Here is a 24,153-nt window from a genome sequence, read left to right as displayed (position 1 = left end):
TATACTACGTAATTTATTGACAAAATTAATTATATAAAATTATTAATTAAGTATAGTATTTTTATCGGTTAATTAATGGTTAATAATAATAAATAATTTAACTAATATAAATACTATATAATAATATCGCATTATTAACACATAATTAATTTTATCTACGATGACGTGGTAAATTAAATACATTTACAAAATTTATTCAAAATTCCAACATTTTGTGCCAAAAATTAACTTTATGCGATAATGATTATATAGCAACTACAATTAAGAGTAAGATGAATCACGCATTATTCTTATTATTTATGAAATTACTTTTGAAGTAAATGTAACCCAATTGCTTCATTCCACGTGTAAGTATCAGAATGGAGGTGAAGGATATATATGCAGACCTCACAGTCACAGCACCTGCTTGATATCCTTTCTCCTCCAATCCTGATAATGTTTTGCAACATCATATCCAGATATAAGCCACAGAAAGATTGCCACGTGGCAGCAAGAGTATCACTACCCTGTTGGCAACTACTATTATCTATCTTTCATTCTGAAAGCCAAACCACAGGCAGTAGAAAAAACCTGACAAGTAAACCTGAGGCAAGAAACTTAGCAAATGGCATCTTCCGTTATGGCTTCAGTGAGCTTGAAACCATCTCCTTTCACTGTCCAGAAATCATCATCTGTCAGAGGTCTCCCTACTCTCTCTAGAAGAACTTTCAGAATTGAGGCCAGTGGTGGCAAGAAGATCAAGACTGACAAGCCTTATGGTCTCTTTCTCTCCTATAATATAGTTTTCTTTCTTTCTTTTCTTTATATGTATATCCTGGAATTTTGTATAAAGGAAATAGGGCATCAGGCTTTATGTATATTCAGGGATTTGAAGCTCCCAATTCTGCTACAGACATTTAACGACTGAATTATATATTGTACGAGCTAAATGAATAGTACCTCAAGGAGAGTTTTGGGAAATGATTAAGAGGGAATATTGATAATTTGATGATGGCAACTGCTTGATGCAGGTATTGGTGGTGGCATGGAGTTGAGGAATGGTGTTGATGCATCAGGAAGGAAGCCAACAGTTTGTAGCTCAACTTTAGCTCTATTTATCGTTTTCTATAACCCTATCAAATTCTAATGATTTTACTAATTATATTCAACAATTCTGTTGTAATGCTTTCCTTATAGTTTTACCCAAAGAACATATAAGTTAGTTTGATCAGTTTAATATTGTTGTTGGATGTTAAAAAAATAGGTTTATAATTTTTTTATTTAATAAATTAATTTTTATAATTTATTTTACGTAAAATCTATTTTTTAAAAAAAGAATTAATTTACCTGATTTCTTTTCCGAAAATAGCTTTCAAAGTTTTTAAAAAATACAAATAAAAGCATTTTATCAAGTTTATAATTTTATGTTTAATACTTCATATAATTTTCTTCTTGTCTTCTTTTCAACTTAATTTTGATTTCATATGTATGTGTAGTCTTCTATATTCATGGGTGTTACAGTGATGAATGAATAATATAATATTTAAGTACAAAAGTTTATTCTTCAGTTTCTAAATGAGTTAAGTTAATTTAGTTCAAATCATTCAATCAAATCAGATTAAAATGATTTGATTTGGCTTAAAGATCAAAATCAGATTTAATTAAATTTGTTGGTTTGAAAATGAGTTCATAAGACAACTTCTTCACATTCTACTTAATGTTGGACCTAATTGCACTGTTAAAATAATTTGATGGGTTCTTTTGTAACCGGTTGTAATTGATTAATGTTTAATCTTGCAACTTGATTCAGGGAAAGGGTGTATACCAATTTGTTGACAAATATGGTGCCAATGTGGATGGCTACAGGTAGGATTTTATTAACTTTGCTAAGATTGATTAATAAATAGAATCAATTTTATTAATTGTTATATTTATATATTATTACTAGTAATTACAGAATTTATCATTCTTTAGTTATAATTTCACTATTTGTGATTGCTGGTGTTTTGGTTTACTGATAAAGTGAGGACGGTTTAAAAATCGTATCATTTCTTAATTATCGTTTTACTATTTGTTGCTACCGGTGTCTTAGCTTAGTGATAAAGTGAGAACAACTTTAAAATAGGTGAAATTCTTACCCACCTTTAAAAAAAAAAAACATCTATAGTTTTTGGATAAAATAATGATGTTTTGAGTTACGAATCACTATTTTTTTAGAAAAATTGTATATAATTACGACGTACATAATTCTTTTGAGTTGCGAACGAGGAGAGAAAAATTCAAGCTTAAAATCTGGCTTAAATTGAGATATGTATCTATTGCTACGAGATAAAATTAAAATTAGTTAAATCATAATTCAATCAAATTTAAATTAATAGAAACACACTTATTATCCTCTGGTAAAAGAAAAGTTCATGGTAAATTTCACAATAGAAGGGCTGAGTATATCCAATAAATAATGGATATAGGCTGGCACCATGTAGCTCCTACATTTTCTTCTTGATTTCTTTAGCTACTAAGCCTTTACATTGAAGTGTTTCTCTTCTTTCACTAGTATCATGGATAAAAGTTGACATTTTCTTATTTTTATTTTGTTTTAAAAGAAAAACTAATCAGTAATTAAATCACTGATCATGTTTATTGTTTGCAGCCCCATCTACAACACTGATGAATGGTCTCCAACTGGTGATGTTTATGCTGGGGGTAAGCAGAATTCTATGTTCAGTTTTGGGAGTGCAAAGATTTGGACCAAATTGAAAATCTATATTTAAAAGATGAGTTTTTAATTTGGACCAATTTGGGGTTTATTGCATGCAGGTGCTACAGGATTGGCAATATGGGCAATAACACTGGCTGGTCTTCTTGCAGGAGGTGCACTTCTTGTTTACAATACAAGTGCTTTGGCACAATAGGATTATGCTATTTTTATGCTTAATCTGTATACTTATTTGCCCAAGTAACTGCCAACAACAATGAACATCTTAATATGAATACCTTGTGCATCCCTATGTGTAATTTTCTGTTTATTATGAACAACTTTAATTAGTTAGTTTCAATGTGCGTTTCTTTTTATATTTTTATTTTATTATTTTTAGTGGTACTAAAAGACCGGATTGGATAAGCCGGTTCAATGAAAACCGGTAGCCAATCAGGTCCAATCAAGATCCAAAACTAGGATCAATTATAATTTAACTGAATCTACTGGTTGAATCAATTTTGATTATAAAATAGATTCGGTTTATTACCGCGTCACTCGCGCCACAAAACTAGTTTGCCTATCTGGTAGAATCTGTCGATTTTTTTTAGTAAAAAAATAAAAAAATTTCCAGAAAATATATAAACATACAAGTCAGTTTAACTGATTGAACTATCTTTTGACTCTTTAATTTAATATTTTAATTTTTAAAACAATAATTATTTGCAGCAGCAGTAGTGGCAAAGATGTTGCTAGAGAGGTATAAGGCTATAGCTCTGGGAACTTTATTCACATCACATGTTGACCCTTCTAATTATGTTGGCACAAGTTACTTATCTTTTACATTTTCTTTAGCAATCTATGGGTGTAGGCAAGTCTTACCTTAGGACTTCTACTTGGGGCCATAAGTTTCCTTTATATTTATATGAGCTATTAAACTGAGATTGTGTAATTATAAATAAAGTAATGCTACACAGATCACCTATTCTCTTTATAAATAACATAATTTTATATTGTTAAATTTTAAAATACTCATAAAATAATTTACTAATTTAGTGGATTTTTGGTCAAATCAGTTTAGATCGTGCTGAATTTGATAACTGGAAATAATATAAATTTTATGGATTTTTGAATTTTAAAAAGCTCATTGATTTAAAAGTAATGTGCTATTTTGTAATGAATTATGAATTTTAGTCTCATGGAAACTCAACAAACAAATTTTTGTATTTTTTTCTAAGCTCACACAATAATTATTTTCCAGTTCAATTGAATGAAAAGACTCAACTCAATATAAAAATTAAAAAAATTGAATGTAAAGAGTTAATAAGTAAATTTTTAAGAATTTGAGCACTTAAAAAATTAACCAACCACTTGCTAAGTCTTTATCAGAGATATTTATACATATACCAACCTTTTAAAGATATTACAAATAGTCTACACTTATTAAATGCAACATAGATGTGATTTGGTAAAAAGTAATTTTTTACTAGAGAAGCATCCTCGTGCTTTTTAAATATAGTCATTGGAACTTCAATGCTCTGTGGCATGGCTAGTATAGAGTTACTGGATAATGGTCATTGACTCAGCATATATATTAAAAAAAATGATTCCAATCTCTTCCTATTTTTCCCTTTTAATGTATTAGACTCTCAAAATAAGATACTCACCGCCAATTTTTCTCTTTAGTAAAAGAAAAAGGAAAATAAATATAAAATGAGATAATAAATCAATAAAGAGAAGCAAGAAACTAGAAGATGTATGATTAATCAAAAGGCCCAAAAATAAAACAGAAAAGAAAAAGAAAAATTTAAAGAAGAGTTTTAAGGAAAAATGGGAAGAAAAAGTCATCAATCCTTATCACTTTCTTCTGTCAGGGCCTTTGTTTTTTAAGAGGTTGCTCTACTAGCACCAAATTAGGGGGGGAGAACTCTTCTTCTTTCTCTTTGTCTAATCCTTAATATTGCGAGCAGAAAATTTATAAAACTTTTAAATTTTTACTAAATTTATATATAAATAATAAAAATTTTAAATTTTTATTAAATCTACATATAAATGATGGATATAATTACAAATTTGCTCTATGATCTTCAACTCTTCTTTTTTCTTAAAACTAAGAGAAGAATCTCCAACTTTTGTGAGTTGGAGTAGTGGGGTCACTAGGAGTTTTATAGTCCTTTCTCTTTTTAGACATATTGATGATATGCAATTGTTTTAAATTATTTTTAGTACTAATTCATACAAATATAATCATCAATTAATAAATAAATTGTTTTTCTAATTAAATAATTTTTCTATTTTTTTTAAAAATAACATAAATTATATTTTTATAATTAATTTAAAAATAAAATTATATATTAACTAAAAATGTTAAAAAAAAAGAGAGAGAACTTTAAAATATAGAATTTGATTCTAATATTGTGAACATGACAGTTATAAATTTTTATTATATATATTTAATTTATTATTAATCTAATGTTGTACATTTGTTTTTTTTAAATAAAAAATGTAATTTTAATTTCTTAAATCGAAAAATATATATAATTAAAATAATAGAAACAACCAGTATGACTAGCGAGTCGACCATCAATAAGGATTAAAAATTGAATACAATATATGATAAATTTAAACAAGTTGGTTAAAATTGATAATCTAGTGCTAAGTTTTAGATTGACAGACCAATTAAAAGGTATTAAGGAGATCATAAACTATTTTAAGCCTTCTAATGGGCACAATCCATTTTGATTTTTGTAAATACTTTTGTGTTCAGTCATAAAATGAGTCAAAATATATTAATCTTTAATCTCCAACTGCAATTCAATTCATCAACCTTTCTATTTTACTTTCTACAGCATTTATATGCTAATTGAAGTTGATTGCCTACAGTCTTTTCCTGTTTGGTTATCAGTTTTTTTGCCGACCCCGGCATGCCAGCCATGTACAGAATATACAAAAATTTTGGTGCATCCTTGCCATAGAATGCGAGGGACACAAACAGGCCCTTAATTTTTCTATAAACTAAAAAGCAAGAATCCCAGCTCTTTTGTTTTGTCCTTCCATGTTTAATCTTTCTACAATACATCATACATGTCACTCCTATCAGTAAGTATTCTTTAGTGTACAAACAAATTACCAGCTGATGGTCTGAGTCTCCACAAGACTATTAAACAAAAGAAGAATAATTTCCACCAGTTTAATAATTGGAACTGAGTGGATGAACAAACAGTGAAATGCATCAAAATTGCCTGTGAAGGGAGGAAACTGTAAAACTGTATTTTTGATCTGCTTGTGCCTTCAACAACCGCAGCAGCAGCAGCAGCAACCTCCCTGCCCTTGACCCAAAATAAATTAGATCTCCTCAAGAACATTTTCATCTTCAAGAGGCAACGGTGAGTTTCTTGAATAAAGTGAGGCTGTATTTACTGTTCCATCTGCCATCATTGACCGAACTTTCTGCATTGCAAATACAAATGCATTACCATAAGAATTCCAAATGATGGTACATGAAAACATAGCCAAAAAATGCATGAAGTATCAAGCAACCAACCTTCTCTATTTCTTCATGAAGGTGAGGATTGTCTCTCAAGTACTGTAATGCTCTGTCTCTTCCTTGTCCCAATCTTCACAGAACATAAATGACAAGAAATCAACAATGAGCCATAATATTTACAGAGTTCTAAGAGTACAGAATCTTATACATTTTACGTCCAACCCAAGGAGATATTATGAGGCTGTTTAAGCAAAGAAATCTTAGAGCAAAAACAAGATACGCTATCAGATATCTTTTAACTGGAAATAATGAATAAGAATGAAATCTTGAAGACCAATCATATGCAGTTAGAATAAGAAGCCCTGTGTTTCTACTAACTCCTGTAATCAATGTTCCAGGAAAAAAAAGATTATGCCATTTTTCTTTTATGCTGAAATACTGTCACAATACTAAATAATGATAAGTTCAACTATCGAAGCACTAGATTGATTATGTCAGGCAATACCAAACAACATATGGTTCTTTGTCCATGTCCCCCCTGGCTTAGTTCACTGATTAAGCATTTAATTTATTCAACCAAGAAATATATTCGAAGACTAGATACTCTAATGTAGTCAGTGTTATGAAGTTTGCGCCTTTCCTATCTAAATCTCCCATTTGCACCACTCAATCTGAATTGCATTGAGAAATCTTGTTCTAAAATTTGGATAGGAAGCTTAATGAATTAATCAACAAACACCAAATTTTATCTTTAAGGTCATTACACTTTAAAGGTCAACAAAGTTATAATAGGAAATAAAATGACCAGAAATAAAAAATTGTAAACTACAAAGAAGGAAAATAACCACAAAATGTTGAACATAACCAATGCAGATGGGGAAATGCACAAGATACAAAATGACAATGACAATAATACTAGTCAGAAGAGGAAGATAGTTTCAGTCTAAAGCAATTGTTTAATCATGATAGAAAAAATATACCGCAAAGAATCTGCATCATATTTATGCTACAAGGAGGGTATGTTGTGTACAAGTCATAGTCAACATCTATTTTAGCCTTCGTTTAGGGGGTCACTGTAATGCAAACACTCAGCATGACATGCATCAACAATGGATGGAAACAAATTCTCAAATGAAATGCACATCTTTAAAAGACTTATCATCTGGCGAATTTGGAAAGCTATAGTTTGCAAACCTCTAATGCAGGATGAAAAGATACAAGGGAAAGAGAAAATAGAGGAAGAGAAAGAAAATGAGGAGTTTAGTTTGAAGTAGCCAGAGTTTTGAAGACAAACAGATGCTTAGAATCATCTAAGCAGTATAACTTATTTTTCAAACATTTATTCCCAAAGATCAAGTATGCAGAAAAGGAAAGATAAATAGTAATTAAGAAAATAAAAGGATAAAACTTAATTAACTCTATGAACTGGAAGAAAAGTCCAAAATCCAACCTGTGTTCCCCATAACTATACCAAGAACCCTTCTTTACCACAACATCCATCATTTCAGCGCAATCCAAAACACAACCCTGCAAAGGTGCTTATTAAATCAAAGTTGAACTTTAAAAGTGACTGGTAACCTATAGATCAAAATACTAACCAGTCGGCTCACTCCCTCCCCAAATATAATTTCAAACTCGGCTTGCTTGTATGGCCTTGATACCTATCACAAGATTCACAATAAACACAAACGGAAAGCAGAAAGCTCAGAGAGTTGGCAGTATTTTGCAATTTACAATAATCACTGCCTACCATTGATAGGTTTGAGATCTAGGTCAGCAAGCAGAATCACCATGGTAAACAATGGTGCAGAAAGTATCAAGGATAATCAGAACTGCAGGAGAGTAATGCTTTATGGTACATAAGTAATAGCAATATATCATGGGTAAATCATACTGCAAGAGAGTAGTTCTTTCTCCAACCACAACCAGACTTGAGCAAAAGACACCATGTAATGCGAACACATATCCAGGTGAAAGAGTAAAAAGGGTGGAAGTTGTGTGATGCCCTAAATCACATTCTACAGTATTCTATCATGTATCTGCACTTCCCTCAAATGCTACTAAAAACTTAATGTAACCCCATCTATGCAAAAATAGTAGTAATGTTCAAAAGAATTAAAACATATAACCATCCATACATAATTCTTGCATGTAAGAGTATGATTTTTCAACGTTTTAATTCACATAAATATACGTAAAGTATCAACAATATGTGGCTGTCAATTTTATGAATATACATAAAGTATCAACAATATGTGGCTGTCAATTTTATGTTCTTAAGTACCTTACTCTTCTGCACTCTTACACGAACTCGAAGCCCTACATCTTCATCTCCTTTAGCCTAAAATGATACAAAACTCGACATGTAAAAAAAATAATAGACCATAAATTCGACCAAATAGACATTTAAAAAATAATAACAATCATGCTCCTTAAGGGGGTTAAAACAAAATGAATCATGCTTCTTTGTACCTATGAAGCAGCCATTGTACTTACAGACTTTATCTTCCCATTAGAGCGTATTTCAAGACGAACTGAGGCAAAAAATTTTAAAGCAATTCCTCCACTTGTCACTTCTGGATTGCCATAATATACACCAATCTAACAAATGCACAAGGATAAAGTTACTTGAAGAAAAAATAAGATATATTGACATAGAACTTAAGGATGAAAAACGAAATGACAAAAATGATTAATTTGGTTAGAGGAGACTTTATCAGTTTAACGAATTGTATCTTCACTTGCATATACTTTATCAATGACAATACTATACCTAATGAATAACTGTTACCTTGTATCTTATTTGATTAAGGAAAACGAGAGTACAACCAGCTTTTGAAGCATTTCCTGACATTTTACGAAGTGCTTGACTCATAAGTCGTGCTTGCAAACCCATCTGCTGCATCCCAATCTCACCCTATAGATCAAGAATATAGCAAGGAAGCAGGCATGGGTAAGCAAATCATCTCTCATAGAAAGCTATAATAAAGAGTGAAAAATTATAGCACACTTCAATCTCTGCTCGTGGAGTGAGAGCTGATACAGAATCAACACATATAAGATCTACGGCACCAGATCTGCACATACGATCTGCAACTGAAAATATAGGAATGCTGTTAGACCTTAAATACTGAGAATTCAGTGCAAATTTCATTAGCATCAATACTAATCCGTATTCCATGTTGCCATGGTCATCAAGCCAAAATTTATTAAGCACAAAAGAAATAAACCCTATATACTTTCAAGTGCCATCTCTCCATTATCAGGTTGGCAGACGATCAAGTTTTCTACATCCACTCCCAATGCTTTTGAATATGCTGGATCAAAAGCATGCTCTGCGTCAACAAGCATTGCATTCCCACCAAGCTTCTGCACATTTAGCATAGAAATTTCCATCTTGTTCCATGGGAGATATAATCATTTATAACAATAATCTTCTAATATATAAAAAAACTAAAACAAGAGAAAGAAAAACCCCAGAAATGATGAACCTGAATTTCTGCAATTGCATGGAGTGCCAGGGTGGTCTTCCCACTACTTTCTGGTCCATATATCTGCAAAAAGAAAATGGTGGATATTCATAATAAAAACTGAATTGGCTAGCACAATTAAAAGCAAGGCAAATATCTATTAAATCAATGAGAATGTATTACAAATAAACAAGTAGAAGACTCCTTCAAAGCTTCTTAAATTACAATCCACTATTGTTATCTAATCACCAATTTGAATATGATATGGCTTCACATTTACAAAGGACAACCTTTCTTAATTTTGAAATTATCTTTATCCTAAACCAAACATCAAGTTCAGGAACTGGGAACTGGTTCCGAAAATATCACTTGATTTGCTACTAAATGAGAAACAGAATCCACTTCTATAAGTTTATAGTAGTGTCCAATGCTTCTCCTACCAAGTAAACCAGCTTCCATTAGTAAGACTAAACCAAATAAAGACGGGGAATTGATTAGTGTAATTGAAATCAAACCTCTTATTTTTACTTCAACAAGAACTGAAGATTCTCTTGATGAAGAGTTAAGCTTTTAATACAAGAAGTAGAGTTACGGTTTTTACCCTAAAAATCTCATGTACTTTTATGGCTTCTATAATCCTATAAAGTCTATTTATTTCAAAGTCAAACTTCAGCTTCTCAAACTATATATTGTGAATATAGATAGCATGTATATGAATGTAAAGTTTTCGGCTGGAGGAAATATGTTCAGATTATGGTGTTATGCAATTTTCGTAATTTGAAGTATTTGGTGGGATTAAATACATATTTTGGCCTCTTCAGGATTTCTGATAATTAATAAGATTGGATGTATTAAGGATGCATCTTTAATTGATATTCATCATGATTGGATGCTGTTACTTCATTAATTTTCTTTTGTCAGGGTTAACTTTCTAGCTTCTCCAAGGGAGGTTATTTTATCCTCAAGTTCATAATTTTCTTCTTCGTACCTAAAAGAGAGGATTCTTCTTTTATCAAAAATATAAAACGGACACAGGATAACTTGTGAATGGAAAAGTTGGACAGCATCACGCTAAAACTGGAAAAAAAAAATTTCATATTCCAATTTAAAATGGCAATTTTAGCTAATTTACAGATACAATCTAGTGCATTAGACAAAATCAGATGAAGGATTATTTTTATCTTATTTTTAATAATGAAATCGCGATTTTTCTTGAAAAATCTGTATTCAGGAAGTATTTGGTTTTTAGGAAAATTTAGAAAGTCATTTACTTATTTTATTCAATATTAGTTTTAGAATTTTCATAGTCTGAGATTTCTAATATTAGTAGGTGGTAGGATTAAGATTAATTAGTAGTCAAAATGCTACATAACATGATTATTTTACATTGGTTTTGTTATTCTTTACCACTTAAAGAACTCTTATGAATTTCAGGACTCCTTTTCTTATTACCCAATAGATAGGCATGAATTAGAAAATAAAAGTATAAAGAATCAAGACAATAGTTTAAGGGGGTAAATATCATTAAAAAAACTACTAATATATTCACGTTATTATTCAAGCATGCAGTCTAATTTTATAAGAATAAGCAGCAATAAGCAACTGCCACCATGACATATTAAATTGTTATCATAACAGTAAATTCTATCTCCAAAGGTTGTAATAATTCTATTAGCTATACATATCCTATGAGCCTTTATTTTCAATTGAGATAATTTGTGTTTCACGAAAGAAACAATCTCTTCCTTCTCATATATGCCAATTTCTCAATCTAATTTGTGATTTGAAATTGAAGTTCATTGTAAGTTTAATGGAGCAATTTCTTAACTTAATATTGACAGGGCCTAGAAAACATTTTAGAGATGGTGGACCGCCTATGGTTCTTTATCAAAAGCTTATTTAGGCTGCTCTTTAGGCATGCATAATTTGCTTGCTCACAACTATGTAAAATAGCAACCACCAGATATGGAATCATTCATCAAAAACTTCAAATGAGCCACAAGAAGTTTGCTTAGAAAAATGAAATTATATCTCAATACATTGAAAGTAAAACATAAAGACATAAAAGGGTTTATACCTCGACAATTCTACCTTTAGGAAGGCCACCGCCTAAAGCAAAATCTAGGGTCAAACAGCCACTAGGGAAAGTCTCGCTGCAAGAAATATGTTAAAAAAAAAAAGGTCTAACCACAAGTCTATGTCGCAATTGGCATAGTGAATGTCTATCTGGCTAATCCATGCCTAGTAAGCAAAAATGATGTGCATGTTCAGTTTCATAACTGTTCCATACTCCTAAAACTCCATGCATCAAGGGTGGGAAAGCAACCTAGGAGAGGAAAAGGGAGAGTTATTGTAGCACAAGTAGAATACTTACACCAGCGCTCCACCAGCACTGCCCAATCTGGTGACACTTCCTTTTCCAAATGAGTTATTGATGTCATTCATTGCTGCATCTAATGCTTTTTGCTGGGGAAAGGAATATATACACACATAAATATAATAAATTTAGACTTCAAGCAATTGTTAACTTGGTTGATCATGCACGTGATCTAGCATCTCATTTCAAAGGCTCATAGTTGCACTCCATCTTAATGTAACTGACACAACAAAAGTATCAAAAACAAAATAAATGTAGAATTAACAAAAACTCCTATGAACTCTTATAATTCACATGGCTTCTTTTCCACCTCCTCTTGGGAAATCTAAACATTTTAAAAGAGTGATGTACAGAAAAAAAAGATATATATATTTTGTCCCATAACCAACTGATATAGGATAGACTAATTAATAGGAAATTGATAGAACAAAATCAGGTCAGATATATGATAGTTTAATTTAATTTTGGTACCAAAAGTAGGGAACTTGAGGACTTTAAGGGATAGTCGTAGAATCCAGGTCAGTTACATTTACAAGAAACCAAAAAAAAAAAAAAGAAAAGAAAGGAGAGAGAGAGAGAGAGATGTCCAAACTATAAAACCATGAGGCTCCTTTCACAGTGAGCAAAAGGATATTTCAAATATAGTAAAAAAAGTCATGTTAAGTAGCACATAAGTAACGTAGATTCACACAAGGAATCACTCGAATTATTGGGCATGATATCTAGTTAAAAGCTCAGATCAATCACCAGTTGGAAGATGATTCATGCAAAATTTTGAGGAAGAATACTTCAAATGTCTAAGTGGTGCACTTATCCAATGATCTCCAAATTATCAATCTAATTGATATTAAGAATCACTTTTTACTTTCATGAAAGACATGTTTCCATTAAAATGTTTGCTTTTAAAGAAGAAAACAAAGGTTAGACGCTCCTATCAATTCTTGTACATAACTCGAAGGAATTAAGGGTATTAAATAACTGCATAAGCCAAGCAAGTCATTGCTCTCTGCCATTAAGATTTCATCACTTGAAAAAAACAAAAAGATTGAAAATTTCACTCATACTCGACCCATCTAATGTATAAGATATGGAAATGAGAGCATTAGAGAGATTGAAAGGCAATTTGGACAAGCAAAAGCTATGAAAAACAAGGAGTATCACCTTCCCATAATTTCATCTAGAAACAAATCAGGAACATCTCTTACTTTATACCTGGAAACAACTCCGGAACATCATTTACTTTATACCTGGCTAGTGATAAAAGAGGCATAAGCATATAAAGACTTAACACTCCAATAGCAATTCTGAACCTTGAAACACATGGACTTATAGTTATAATAACTGCATTTTGACTACTGAACTAATTAAAGCCACGTGTTAAGGCTTAAGATATTAATTTACTTTAACTTAAGAATCAAACAGCTAAACCCATAACTAATGCTAAAAGAAAGACATCAGAAATCATAACTCCTACACTAAGCTCACATATACAAAATTATGTAGCAATCAATGGACCTAAATAACAATGAATGTGAGAATCAACAAATCCAAATTCGACCTGACGAATGAATAGACCTGAAGTTTGCAGTTGGTCACATCATTCTCCCTTTGTTAGAGAAAACTCAGTCTTGAGTTCATAAATGTCTTAAGTACCAATTTACCTATTCCTTGGGCTGCATCCTTATTCGACAGTATTGAAAAATCATCTTTTAGTACATGTCATTTTGATTAGTGACATCAACATTTAAAAACATTCTTCAAGGAAAAAGAAGGAATTCCCCAAACCGAGCTACTACCAGTGAAGCTTAGTTCATCTTTCCCGTTCAATTATTTGGATAGCAAAAGTTTCATTTGTTGTCCTTCTGTCAGTGACCGAAGCATTATTCGAGTTTCACTCCTTTTATAAAAAAGAAAAATAGTAATCATAAAGGCACCATTAACTACCCTAAGAAATTTGCATAGTAGATTGAATGCTCCTACAGAAAATCATGAGCTAATTGGTTACTCAAATGACCCTTTTTGCCCCAATAATGCACATAACCTTACTTCTTTTGTTCTCATTCTGAGTTCCTTCTTCACCAAGGATGTGAAATTTTATTCAAGTCAAGTACTTGCTCTTCTAACATGCAGTTTGCCTCTTTAACTTGTTATTCTACCATATTATCCCTAGGAGATTTGATTCAGGTTTTCTTCTATGATTAATGATTAGCTTTTGTAGCTGTTATTTTACCATCCTTGCTGCTAATTGGACAATCTAGTTGCTGCTGCCATTCACTTGTTGCTTAGGCTCTTCATATTCTTAGTGAGCCCAATAGTTCATTGTGCCATCCGTTTTACTTGTTTTGATTTTTTGTACTACACCTTAATGAAGTCAAAAGAAAAAGGTGCAATCCTCTCTTCTAGAAACCAAAAATTTCTATCACCATGATGTGATTATGCAAGCAACTTGAGAATCCGCATTGTGGATATTGCTTCAAGGTTCATATAACTTCTACGGCCAACCATAAATGAACTTTCATTCAACCTAAATAATGATCCAGTGTCCGAATCAAAGATATGCACTGTAATCACCACTCTCTGGATTAGCTGCACTAGGAATGTGTTTGAGAAGAAAACAAGATAAATGGTAATTTCATCCTCTTTCAAATATTTAAAATCACAAACCCAATGATCCAATTGTACTTTTATATCCTTCTCTTGAAGTTGCTTTGACTCTTCCCATGTTCGGTAGCAAGCCTCAATTTAGAATCTTTAAGCTCTAATACTAAATTGGCATAGGCCAAAACCAGTCATTGTCTTTTTTAAAGAAAATAGAAATGCTTAACATTAAATACAACAGACCATGTTTCTCTTTATTACTCTAAAGATTTTGGATGATCATTGAGACTCAATTAACTACAAAAAAAATGCCAAAACTTTGAGTCCAAATCAGATGGTAGACGCCATTATATTTATCTCAAGTTAAGCTGCAACTAACAACATGCTTTATTATTGAATTATGATGAAACAAAAAAATCCCACAATTCCAGAGCGTCTATCAGTCCTCAAGTGCAGCTCCAAAATCAGCCAAAAAAAGACCCAAATTGCTAATGAAATATAGAGCTACTTTTACTGTTTTTCCAAGACTGAAACAGAGAGAGTATCAACGATAGCAACAGAAGCACATACATATATTATAGTAATGATAAATAGAATGAAAAAGAAAAAAGAAAGCTAAAATACCCGGTCGAGGAAGCGAGTGTCAAAGTCGGGAGAGATAAAACCATTATTGAGCTTAGGCTCAAATTCACAGCGAATTTTGAGGGATTTTTTTCCAACAGCAGCAGCCTTTGAGGCTCTGAAATTGAAACGAGAAGATGGGGAATGCAAAGGACAAGGAAAAAATAGATGTGGGTATGTTTTACCGTTTAGTTTTACAGGCAAAACTAAGGAATCCATTTCAAATATTTCTACTGTGATTGTTATGCTTGGCAGAAAAGAAGAAGTGTTATTGAATTGAAGACATGCAGTCGCGGGTTTTCTTGCTTTCTTGTTTCTAAGAGCTGAACTTTGCTCTCTCTATTCACAGCCAAAGTTCTAAATTGGCCCCTGAGCTTTTGCCTCATTTCATTTACAATCCTTTATTTCTATTATTCACCATTTGGCCCTTAACAGTTTCCAATTCAGTCAATTAAGCCCAACTGGAAACTAGAGCAACTAGGGTAAAGAGAAGTTACTCTTACCAAAAGACATTAGTATGGACCTTTTTCTTTCAAGGTAAAGAGTTTATAAGACCTTAATTGAATTGGGTAGGGAGAATTTATAAAATTTACAGATTTAAGTTAAATTTATTTTATAAGAGCTAAAAAAGTTCAAAATTGGCCAATTTTAAATTATCCATCATTAATTTCAAATTCTTTAAGGTTTTAGAATTTAATTTAATATGTTTATAGAAAAATTCATTTCTAAAGAGCAGTGGATTACTATATTTTTTTATTCTAAAATTATCTCAGATAAATTTTTAACATCTCAGAACTCGCCTTATTCTAACTACATAAAATTTATATTAATATAATATATAAATAATAAAATTATAATTACTTTATTATATGTAATATAATTAAATTAATATATTAATTTGAATAGGAGCTTTATTTTTTGAGATTTTGCATTTATAAATGAGAAGTTAAATATCTAGTTGGTTGAATAAGCAGATACCTTATGAATTTTTTGTTTATTTAATTTATAAAAAATAGTAAAAAATATTTGAATCTATATCACATTTGGCAATTTCTACCCATCCTTTTAATTTTGATAAAAATAATTTATATTATAAAATTATTGATAATTTTAGCTAATCCTTAATTATTGATAAAATTGGATGACATGTCATATGAGATAGCATGATATACATAAACTATGTCACCACGAACTTATCTAATTTTAACCAAAATTAAAAATTTACTAAAATTATAAATGATTTTACAACTCCGACATTTTTTACCTTACTAAAAATTTGACCAAAATTGTCAAAAGTCATAAAGATTTAGATTTTCTAACCATTAAGCCTTATTCTATTTGTAGTTGCACGTGTATGTTTTTATCTTTTATGGTACTTTCAGTAAACAGTTGAGTATATGCACTATTTTGACTTGAGAACTTTTCCACTTAGAATGAAATTTAAAATTATTTGTCTGATATGTGAATTATGGTTATAAAAATAAATATAAGTGCAAAAAGAAATTAACCATTCATTTAAAATTTTAATTAAGTCTACAAATTATAAATTTTCTCAATCTAGACAATGTATAAATATGCAACATGAATACTTTATAACTTCATCTAATTCGGTATGTCTCTCACTCACACGACACTATTATCATTTATTCTCTTTTAATATATGCATGAGAGAAAATAATGCACGAGAGAAAATAATGCACAGATGGTGGATTAAAGAATTAATTTCAAACATTTAGATGGACCACGCATGAGAAGGAGTTTATTGATCATAACTGACTAAAACATATCGAGTGGATAACTGAGCAGATTATACTGAGCAGATAATAATAACTAAACAAACTATATCGAACACAAAGTGTCGAGTAAACTAAGTTTGACTTAATTATAATTCTATTAGGATTTTATGTTCTATTCGAGGACAATCATACTCAAGCTCAAATATACATATCATAACCAAGTAAGTAAATATCTTAGAAATATGATATATTGAGAGCTGCTTATAAAAATTTGTCATATTTTGAGTAAGACAAGAATGATTTCAAAGCCTATATAAAAGGCAATGTTATAAGATCATCAAGGACAAAATACATTCATAACTCAATTCTCTTATATTCTTAAAATCTCTTTTCTGACTTAGTCATCAGAGTGTGTGGCTCGACAACTATTTTAAGCACTATGCTAATGCTTTTGCAAGAATTTAGGAGCTCAAGTCAACCAAGAGACCGTTGTTAATAGCTAGCCATCCTTTAGCCAGTTATCAATTAGTGTTGTTTATGAATATAGGAAGATCATTGATATTTCTTGATCGACTTCAGTAAATAAACTATCAATTCTATTAAAGAAAAAGATAATCCCAAGTCGACCCACAAGAACAAGCGACCAACTATTATCAAGGGGCTACCAATTCTACTTTAAAATTTTCTAAAAGTAAAGTACTACAAATGAAAGTTTTCAACTACCATGTCAACCATCCAATGATTCTATACCACCAATAAATAAAAGTATTATATATTAAAATTTCTTAAAGATAAAATCAAATAAGCAATAAAATAATAAAACTTGGAAGAGATTTCTGGATGGAGCTATGGAAAAATAGGCTACCTACAGTTATATATATAAGTTCTTTATAACTTTTAAGTTTAAGTTCTATTTTCTATTTTAATTATTTTAGAAAAATAAGCTAAATTTAGAGCATAAGATATATTGTTAATGTTGATATTCGCTATTTTAGCAAAAAGGCTCAATATATAAGGCATTTTGTTAGTGATGTTTTACTCACTACTTTAGGCATTCAAAACTCATTTTAGAGCATTAAGGCGCATTGCTATTATCATTGTACTCACCACTTTAAGCATTCAAAGCTCATTCTAAAACATCAAGACATTGCTAGTGTCGATTACTCACCATCTTATATGGAATAGCTCAATTTGAAGCATCAAGGTATATGATTAGTACTGTTACTTGCCACCTCTAAGCAAAATAGTTTAATTTAAAGCATCAAGTATATGCAAGTGTTGTTACTCAGCACATCTAGACAAAATACTCAACTTAAAACATCAAGATACAAGAGTTGTTACTTGGCACAATTAAGCATATTAGTAGTATTGTTACCTTCTGCAATCAGCTCATGGGAGACCATAAGTACATAAGCTCATTGAAGAGTAGAAATACACGAGTTCATTGGAGAAAAAAAATAAATAAGCTCATTGGATTAAAAAATATGATGATATAGAAAGCATGATTTATTCATCCAAATGTGGTGAACAAGCTCAAAGGAGAGTATAAGACTTGTTTATCCAAAGTGGTGAACAAATTCTAAGGAGAGTATTTCAATGAAAAGCATCTTTTTGAGCTAACCAATCTCCTCAACATCAAGATTATTCAAGAAGTTAAATATCGAGCATATTACTATTTTATTAGAGAAATGTATTAATAATAACTAAGCAAAATATACCGAGCAAATTATGTCGAGTACACAATAATTATAGAGCTGATTATGTTGGGTATATAATGATAATTAAGAAAACAATAACAATCGAGTAAACTATGTTGAGTATAAAGTGTCGAGTAAATCAGGTTTGACTTTGTCACAATCTTATTAGGATTTAATCCTATTGAAGAAAAATCATATATGAGCTCAAATAAAGCTATTTTGACTCGATAAGTAAATATTCTAGAAATATTATATAGTAAATAAGAATAATCCAAGCAAGATTAGAAGTTGCGTACGAAGATTGTCCCATCTCGAATAAGACAAGGATGATCTTAAAAGCCTATATAAAGGCATGGTGGAACAACATTGTCTGGTATTTTGCTAACAGTTTTATAATAATTTAGGAGCTAAAGTTAACTAGAAAATCATTGTTGATAATTGACCACCTTTTAACAAATTATCAATTAATAACTTACCTTATATATGGCAATGAAGAGAAAAATGATAAAAATTATATTTTAAAGAGAAGGAAAGAGAAATGAAAGAAGTGAAGTTGAAGGTAAAATATTTTCCATTTTATATTTGGTTATAAAAAAATAGTTGACACAACATGTAGCTTAGAATTAATGTGTACACAATACTAGGTTGAGAACATAAACAAAACAAGCTTCTAAATCCAAAAAAAAAAATATAAGAATAATTTGAAAGAATCCTCAAAAGAAATAATTTAAAAAAATAATATGAAAAATTATTGACCAAACAAATAATAAAAGTATTTATAGTGCCCAAACACTAATAACACTTTTGTAAATAATAAACTAAATAACTAAGGAATTAAAGTCCTAATAGAATTAGAAAACACCACAAAGTGCCTTATTCTCGGCTCTAACTAGTGGTCTTTTGGACCCTAACCGATGGTTTAAAGCACCAATTAAACAACCAATTAAATTGATGTCAAAACTCATTCACAAGTCCCTAACCGGTTCTTCAATCAATGGTTTGTGCTTAAATGGCCTATCATTGGTTGAAGCACTAGTTAAGTACTATCCCTCATCAGTCACCTCCATTTAATGAAAATTCGACTTCAAATTTGGTTCTTCATAAGGTAGCTTGGCATTTGACAAGAACAATGATAAATTAGCAACATTAAAGATTTTGGAGATATTCAACCAATTTAGCAATCCACCACATAAGCATTATCATTGATCTTCTTTATAATCTTGAAAGGATCATACTTCTTTGGATTCAACTTATTCTAAGGGCCTATTGGTATGTGTTCCTTCCTCAAAAATATTATAACTCTATCACCTACATTAAACACTTTATGCTTTCTATGCATGTCATCTGCTGCTTTGTATTTTGCATTAGCTTTCTCAATCTTGTGCTTCACACCCTTTTGCACCGATCGAATATGCTCTGCTAATTGCTCAATTGCAACATTAACTATAGGAATCTTAGGTAGCTTCACCAAATCTAAAGCATGATTAGGAGCTTTCATGTAAACAGTAAAGAATGGTAATCTACTTATGGAATTATATACGACATAATTATAAGCAAGCTCTGTCTATGCAATAACAAAGTCCCACTGCTTCGGCCTAATACTGCAAATGCTCTGAATCAAATTGTCCAAAGTCTGATTCACTACTTCAGTCTGACCATCAGTTTATGAATGAGTTGTGCTACTGAAGTTCAATGAAGAATCAAACAATTCCCATAATATCCTCTAAAAGTGACTCAAAAATCGAGTATCATAATCAAATATAATCATCTTTGGCACTCTATTTAACCCAACAACCTCCTTGAAAAATAATTTGGCTATAGAAGTAGCATCTGCAGTCTTATAACATGGAAGAAAATGTGCCATCTTTAAGAACCTGTCAACCACAACAAAAATAGAATCTATACCTCGATGGGTTCAAGGTAAGCCCAACATAAAGTATATGGACTAGTCCTTCCAAATAGCACTGGCACCGACAATGTTATATAAAACCTAACATTACTTGCTTGCCCCTTTAATGATTGGGATACAGAACACCAAGAAATAATGGTGTTGATATCATCCTACAACATATTATCGTCCCTTGACAGTTGCAACTGTTTTCTCTCTACCCAAAGGCCCAACTAATTCTTCATTATTTAAGTCTCTAATATTCTTCTCATGAAGGTATGTGCGAGGAACACACAATTGATTCCCTTTCATGAGAAAACCATCATGCAAATAGTAATCTTCCATTAGAACATTAGACTTGCATTACTCTCATACATCCTTGAAATCCACATCTCTTGCATACAAATCTTTCAAGCACTTGAAGCCAACTATCTCCATACTAAGAGTCTTGAGTAACGTCACACGCTTACTTAAGATAAACGTGTTGAGAAATTTTTTATCATTGAGCTCCAAAGTTTGCAAGGGCAAGAGAGCTTTTCTAGCGTAATAAGTCTAGGGTCAATTGGCTTAACTCAGTGATCAAAATACAAGATTCTTCCACCTTGCTACTTTGCAAAGGCGCAAGAGGAATAATATAGTTAAAATTAAGAAAAAAAATGGTGAATGGATTTCAGGGGATAAGAAGATCTTGACTAAGGCAACTAATTTTTTCAAAGGTCTGTATGACAAGAAGGGATCTCGTATCTCTACAAGGTATATAATTGCATTCCTCATATTATTAGTTAAGAGATCAAATCACACCTAATGAAAGATCTTTTCTGAGGAGGAAATTCAACAAGACATTTTCATTATGGGTACACATAAGTCTGTAGGTCTTGATGGTTATTCAGGAATTTTCTTTCAACGCTGCTAGTCAATGGTAAAACAAGATGTATTCAAGCTGGTTAAAGATTTGTTTGTGAATGGAAAGATACCTAGAAGCCTCAACAACACCAATATTATTCTTGTGCCAAAAACTAAAGCTCTAGAGAAGCTTTTTAAGTATAGGCGCATCAGTTGCTCTAATTTTCTTTATAAGGTATTATCTAAACTTATTGTTTTTGGTTTAAAATTTATTTTGCATCATATCATCTCCCTCCCTCAAGGACCTTTTGTATATGAAAGGAGCATACAAGATAATTTTATTATTGCCATGAGTTGTTCCATGCTATTAAAAATAAAAAGAGAGGTAACTTAGGAGCTATGGCTTTTAAACTAGATATGATGAGGACTTTTGATAGATTGGATTGAGATTTTTGAAATCTATTCTTTCTCATATGGGTTATAGTGATATTTGTGTTAGAAGAGTCATGGAATGTGTAAAAACTGTTAGATATTCTATTATGATCAATGGTTGCTCTTCTAAATTATTCTATCCTAGAGATGTGGTATTAGGCAAGGAGATCCGTTATCTCCCAACCTATTTATTCTTGCATCTGAAATTCTGTTTCGTATGTTGCATAAGGGTCTTTCTAATGGGATTATTCATGGTTTTTAAATTAAGCCTCATTGTCCTACCTTAACTCATGTTTTGACATTTTGATTTTTTGGGGAGCTAGTAGAAGGGAGGCTCATAATCTTAAAAAAAAATACTCGATTGCTTTGCAAAAGCCTCTAGGCGGAAGATCAACTTGGCTAAATTTGAAGTCATATCAGCCCTAATACAGCCTATTCAAAGTGCTAGAATTGTTTAAATTCTTAAAATTAACAAGTCTGATGCATTAAGTAAATATTTGGGGGTCCCCATGAATTGGTGTAGATAAAAAGTGCAGGCTTTTAACTTTCTACAAGATAGAGTTTCAAAAAATTTGCAATCTTGGAAGAGTAAGTTGTTGTCCTTGGCGGGAAGAGCTATCCTCATCAAGGCTGTCATTCAATCCTTACCCACTTACCTAACATCTATTTTCAAGCTCCCTACCACATTGCTAAAAAGAATTGAGCAGCAAATTGCAAGGTTTTGGTGGAAAAATGATGATCATGGTAAGGGTATCATTGGGTCAAGTGGAAAGAATTATCTAAGCTAAAATCAGTTGGGGGGCTAGGCTTTGGGCAACTTCAAATTTTCAATGATGCTATTCCAGTTAAACAGAATTGGAAACTTATATTTGATCCTGATTCTCTTGAAGCCAAAGTAGTCAAGGGTATTTACTATCCAAATACAAATTTCCTATTAGCTTGAAGAGGAAGTAGACCCTCTTGGATTTGGTCTAGCATTCTTAAAGGAAGGGATATTATTGCTCAAGGCAACCACTGGAGCGTTGGTAATGGAGCTCTTATTAGAATTCGAGATGACAATTGGCTCCCTGACTCAGAAAACTCTAGAATTACTACCCCTAGACCCCCACACTCAAATTACATGATGGTGGCAGATCTAATTGATCATAGATTGGGCACTTGAAAAAGAGATATTATCAGAAATTTATTTAATTCTTATGATCATAATAGAATTCTCAAAACTGTTGTTGGTTCCTCTAAGCAGCCTGATGATATTGTTTGGCATTTCAATTCCTTTACGCAGTACTCTGTCGAAAAAGGGTACATTCATTGCACGAATAATATTCTATCATTGAGGAACATGGGCTCTTCCTTAAGCAATCTGCCTAAAGTTTTTTGGGATTCTTTTTGGTTTCTTAATGTCCCCCCTAAACTAAAAACCTTCATTTGGAAATGTGCAAAAGATGCTATTCCTTTCCAGGAAGCCCTTTTTAAAAGAAATATTTATTGTTATCATCTTGTGTTATCTGTAGAGCAGGAACATAATTTGTATCTCATATACTTTTTGAATGCAGCCATGATCATGCAACTTGGTGTTTGTCAGATTTGGGCCTTAAGACTCAAGCTCATAGGGCTTTTTCTTTTTGCGATTAGTGGAATCATTTTCTCAAAAACCTTGATGGACCTCATGGGAAGAAGCTCAAAGACTATGCTGCCCATATTTGCTGGGCTATCTGGCTTGCAAGGAACAATTGTATTTTTAATGCATCTTCCTTAGACCCAAGGAAAACTCTCAAGAGTTCAACTGATTATTGAGAGATGTATCAGGCACCCCAACAATGATTGCCTCAAATGACTTTCTACCCTCTCTCTGATATAGAACCTGAAATCTCAGCTCACTGGACTGCTCCTTCCATTGATTTTGTTAGACATAATTCAGATGGCTCCTTTTCTAATTCTTCAGGATTTACTACTCTTGCTTTTGTTTGGAGAAAATTCTACTGGTATTCTATTGGATGGTAGTGTCACCAAAGTCTTTTGCAGGTCTCCTCAAAAACATAAAATCTCTAGCTAGAAATTCCTCTTTTTGTACTTTTTAGATTTATTTCGAAGCAGTCTAATAGAGTAGTGGATTGGCTTTCTAAAGCTAATCATCTTATTTGTAATCTTAGTTGGGTCTCTGTTGTTCCTCCTCATCTGAAGGAACTTCTTCTATTGGATGTAAGTTATTCTTGATTGGTAATAATATTTTTATCATTATCTATTGAAAAAAAAAATATCACAATCTTTTTTCAGATTATTATTACAAATTCAATGTATATTTTTCATATCTGGAAATCTAATGTATTCTG

General features: G+C 31.5%; 2 protein-coding genes across 4 annotated transcripts; one reads left to right on the top strand and one right to left on the bottom strand.

The window, feature by feature from the left end:
* Positions 1-533: 533 nt before the first annotated feature.
* On the top strand, positions 534-3,035 carry LOC8266282 (photosystem II 10 kDa polypeptide, chloroplastic). The gene is made up of 5 exons (XM_002529906.4): positions 534-758; positions 1,011-1,069; positions 1,790-1,845; positions 2,630-2,682; positions 2,797-3,035. The coding sequence occupies exons 1-5, from the start codon at positions 605-607 to the stop codon at positions 2,889-2,891; spliced, it is 417 nt and encodes a 138-aa protein (XP_002529952.1). The 5' UTR covers positions 534-604; the 3' UTR covers positions 2,892-3,035.
* Positions 3,036-5,627: 2,592 nt separating this feature from the next.
* LOC8266283 (DNA repair protein recA homolog 1, chloroplastic) lies at positions 5,628-15,547 on the bottom strand. 3 transcript variants are annotated; one of them, XM_048379410.1, is made up of 14 exons: positions 15,231-15,359; positions 13,170-13,220; positions 12,006-12,097; positions 11,709-11,784; positions 9,653-9,715; positions 9,401-9,530; positions 9,172-9,257; positions 8,953-9,078; positions 8,658-8,762; positions 8,446-8,502; positions 7,760-7,822; positions 7,612-7,688; positions 6,219-6,291; positions 5,628-6,124 (listed from the first exon to the last, which is right to left on the bottom strand). In XM_048379410.1, exons 3-14 carry the CDS (start codon positions 12,074-12,076, stop codon positions 6,020-6,022), a joined length of 1,032 nt encoding a protein of 343 aa, XP_048235367.1. In that variant the 5' UTR covers positions 12,077-12,097; positions 13,170-13,220; positions 15,231-15,359; the 3' UTR covers positions 5,628-6,019. The 3 variants fall into 3 exon arrangements, with proteins under 3 accessions (XP_048235367.1, XP_002529953.2, XP_025015009.1); XM_002529907.4 differs by lacking the exon at positions 13,170-13,220 and having other exon boundaries at positions 15,231-15,547; XM_025159241.2 differs by lacking the exons at positions 11,709-11,784; positions 12,006-12,097; positions 13,170-13,220 and having other exon boundaries at positions 15,231-15,547.
* Positions 15,548-24,153: the final 8,606 nt, after the last annotated feature.

This window comes from Ricinus communis, chromosome 9 (assembly GCF_019578655.1).
Source record: "Ricinus communis isolate WT05 ecotype wild-type chromosome 9, ASM1957865v1, whole genome shotgun sequence".
NCBI lineage: Eukaryota > Viridiplantae > Streptophyta > Magnoliopsida > Malpighiales > Euphorbiaceae > Ricinus > Ricinus communis.
This window is presented reverse-complemented; position numbering and strand designations above follow the sequence as displayed.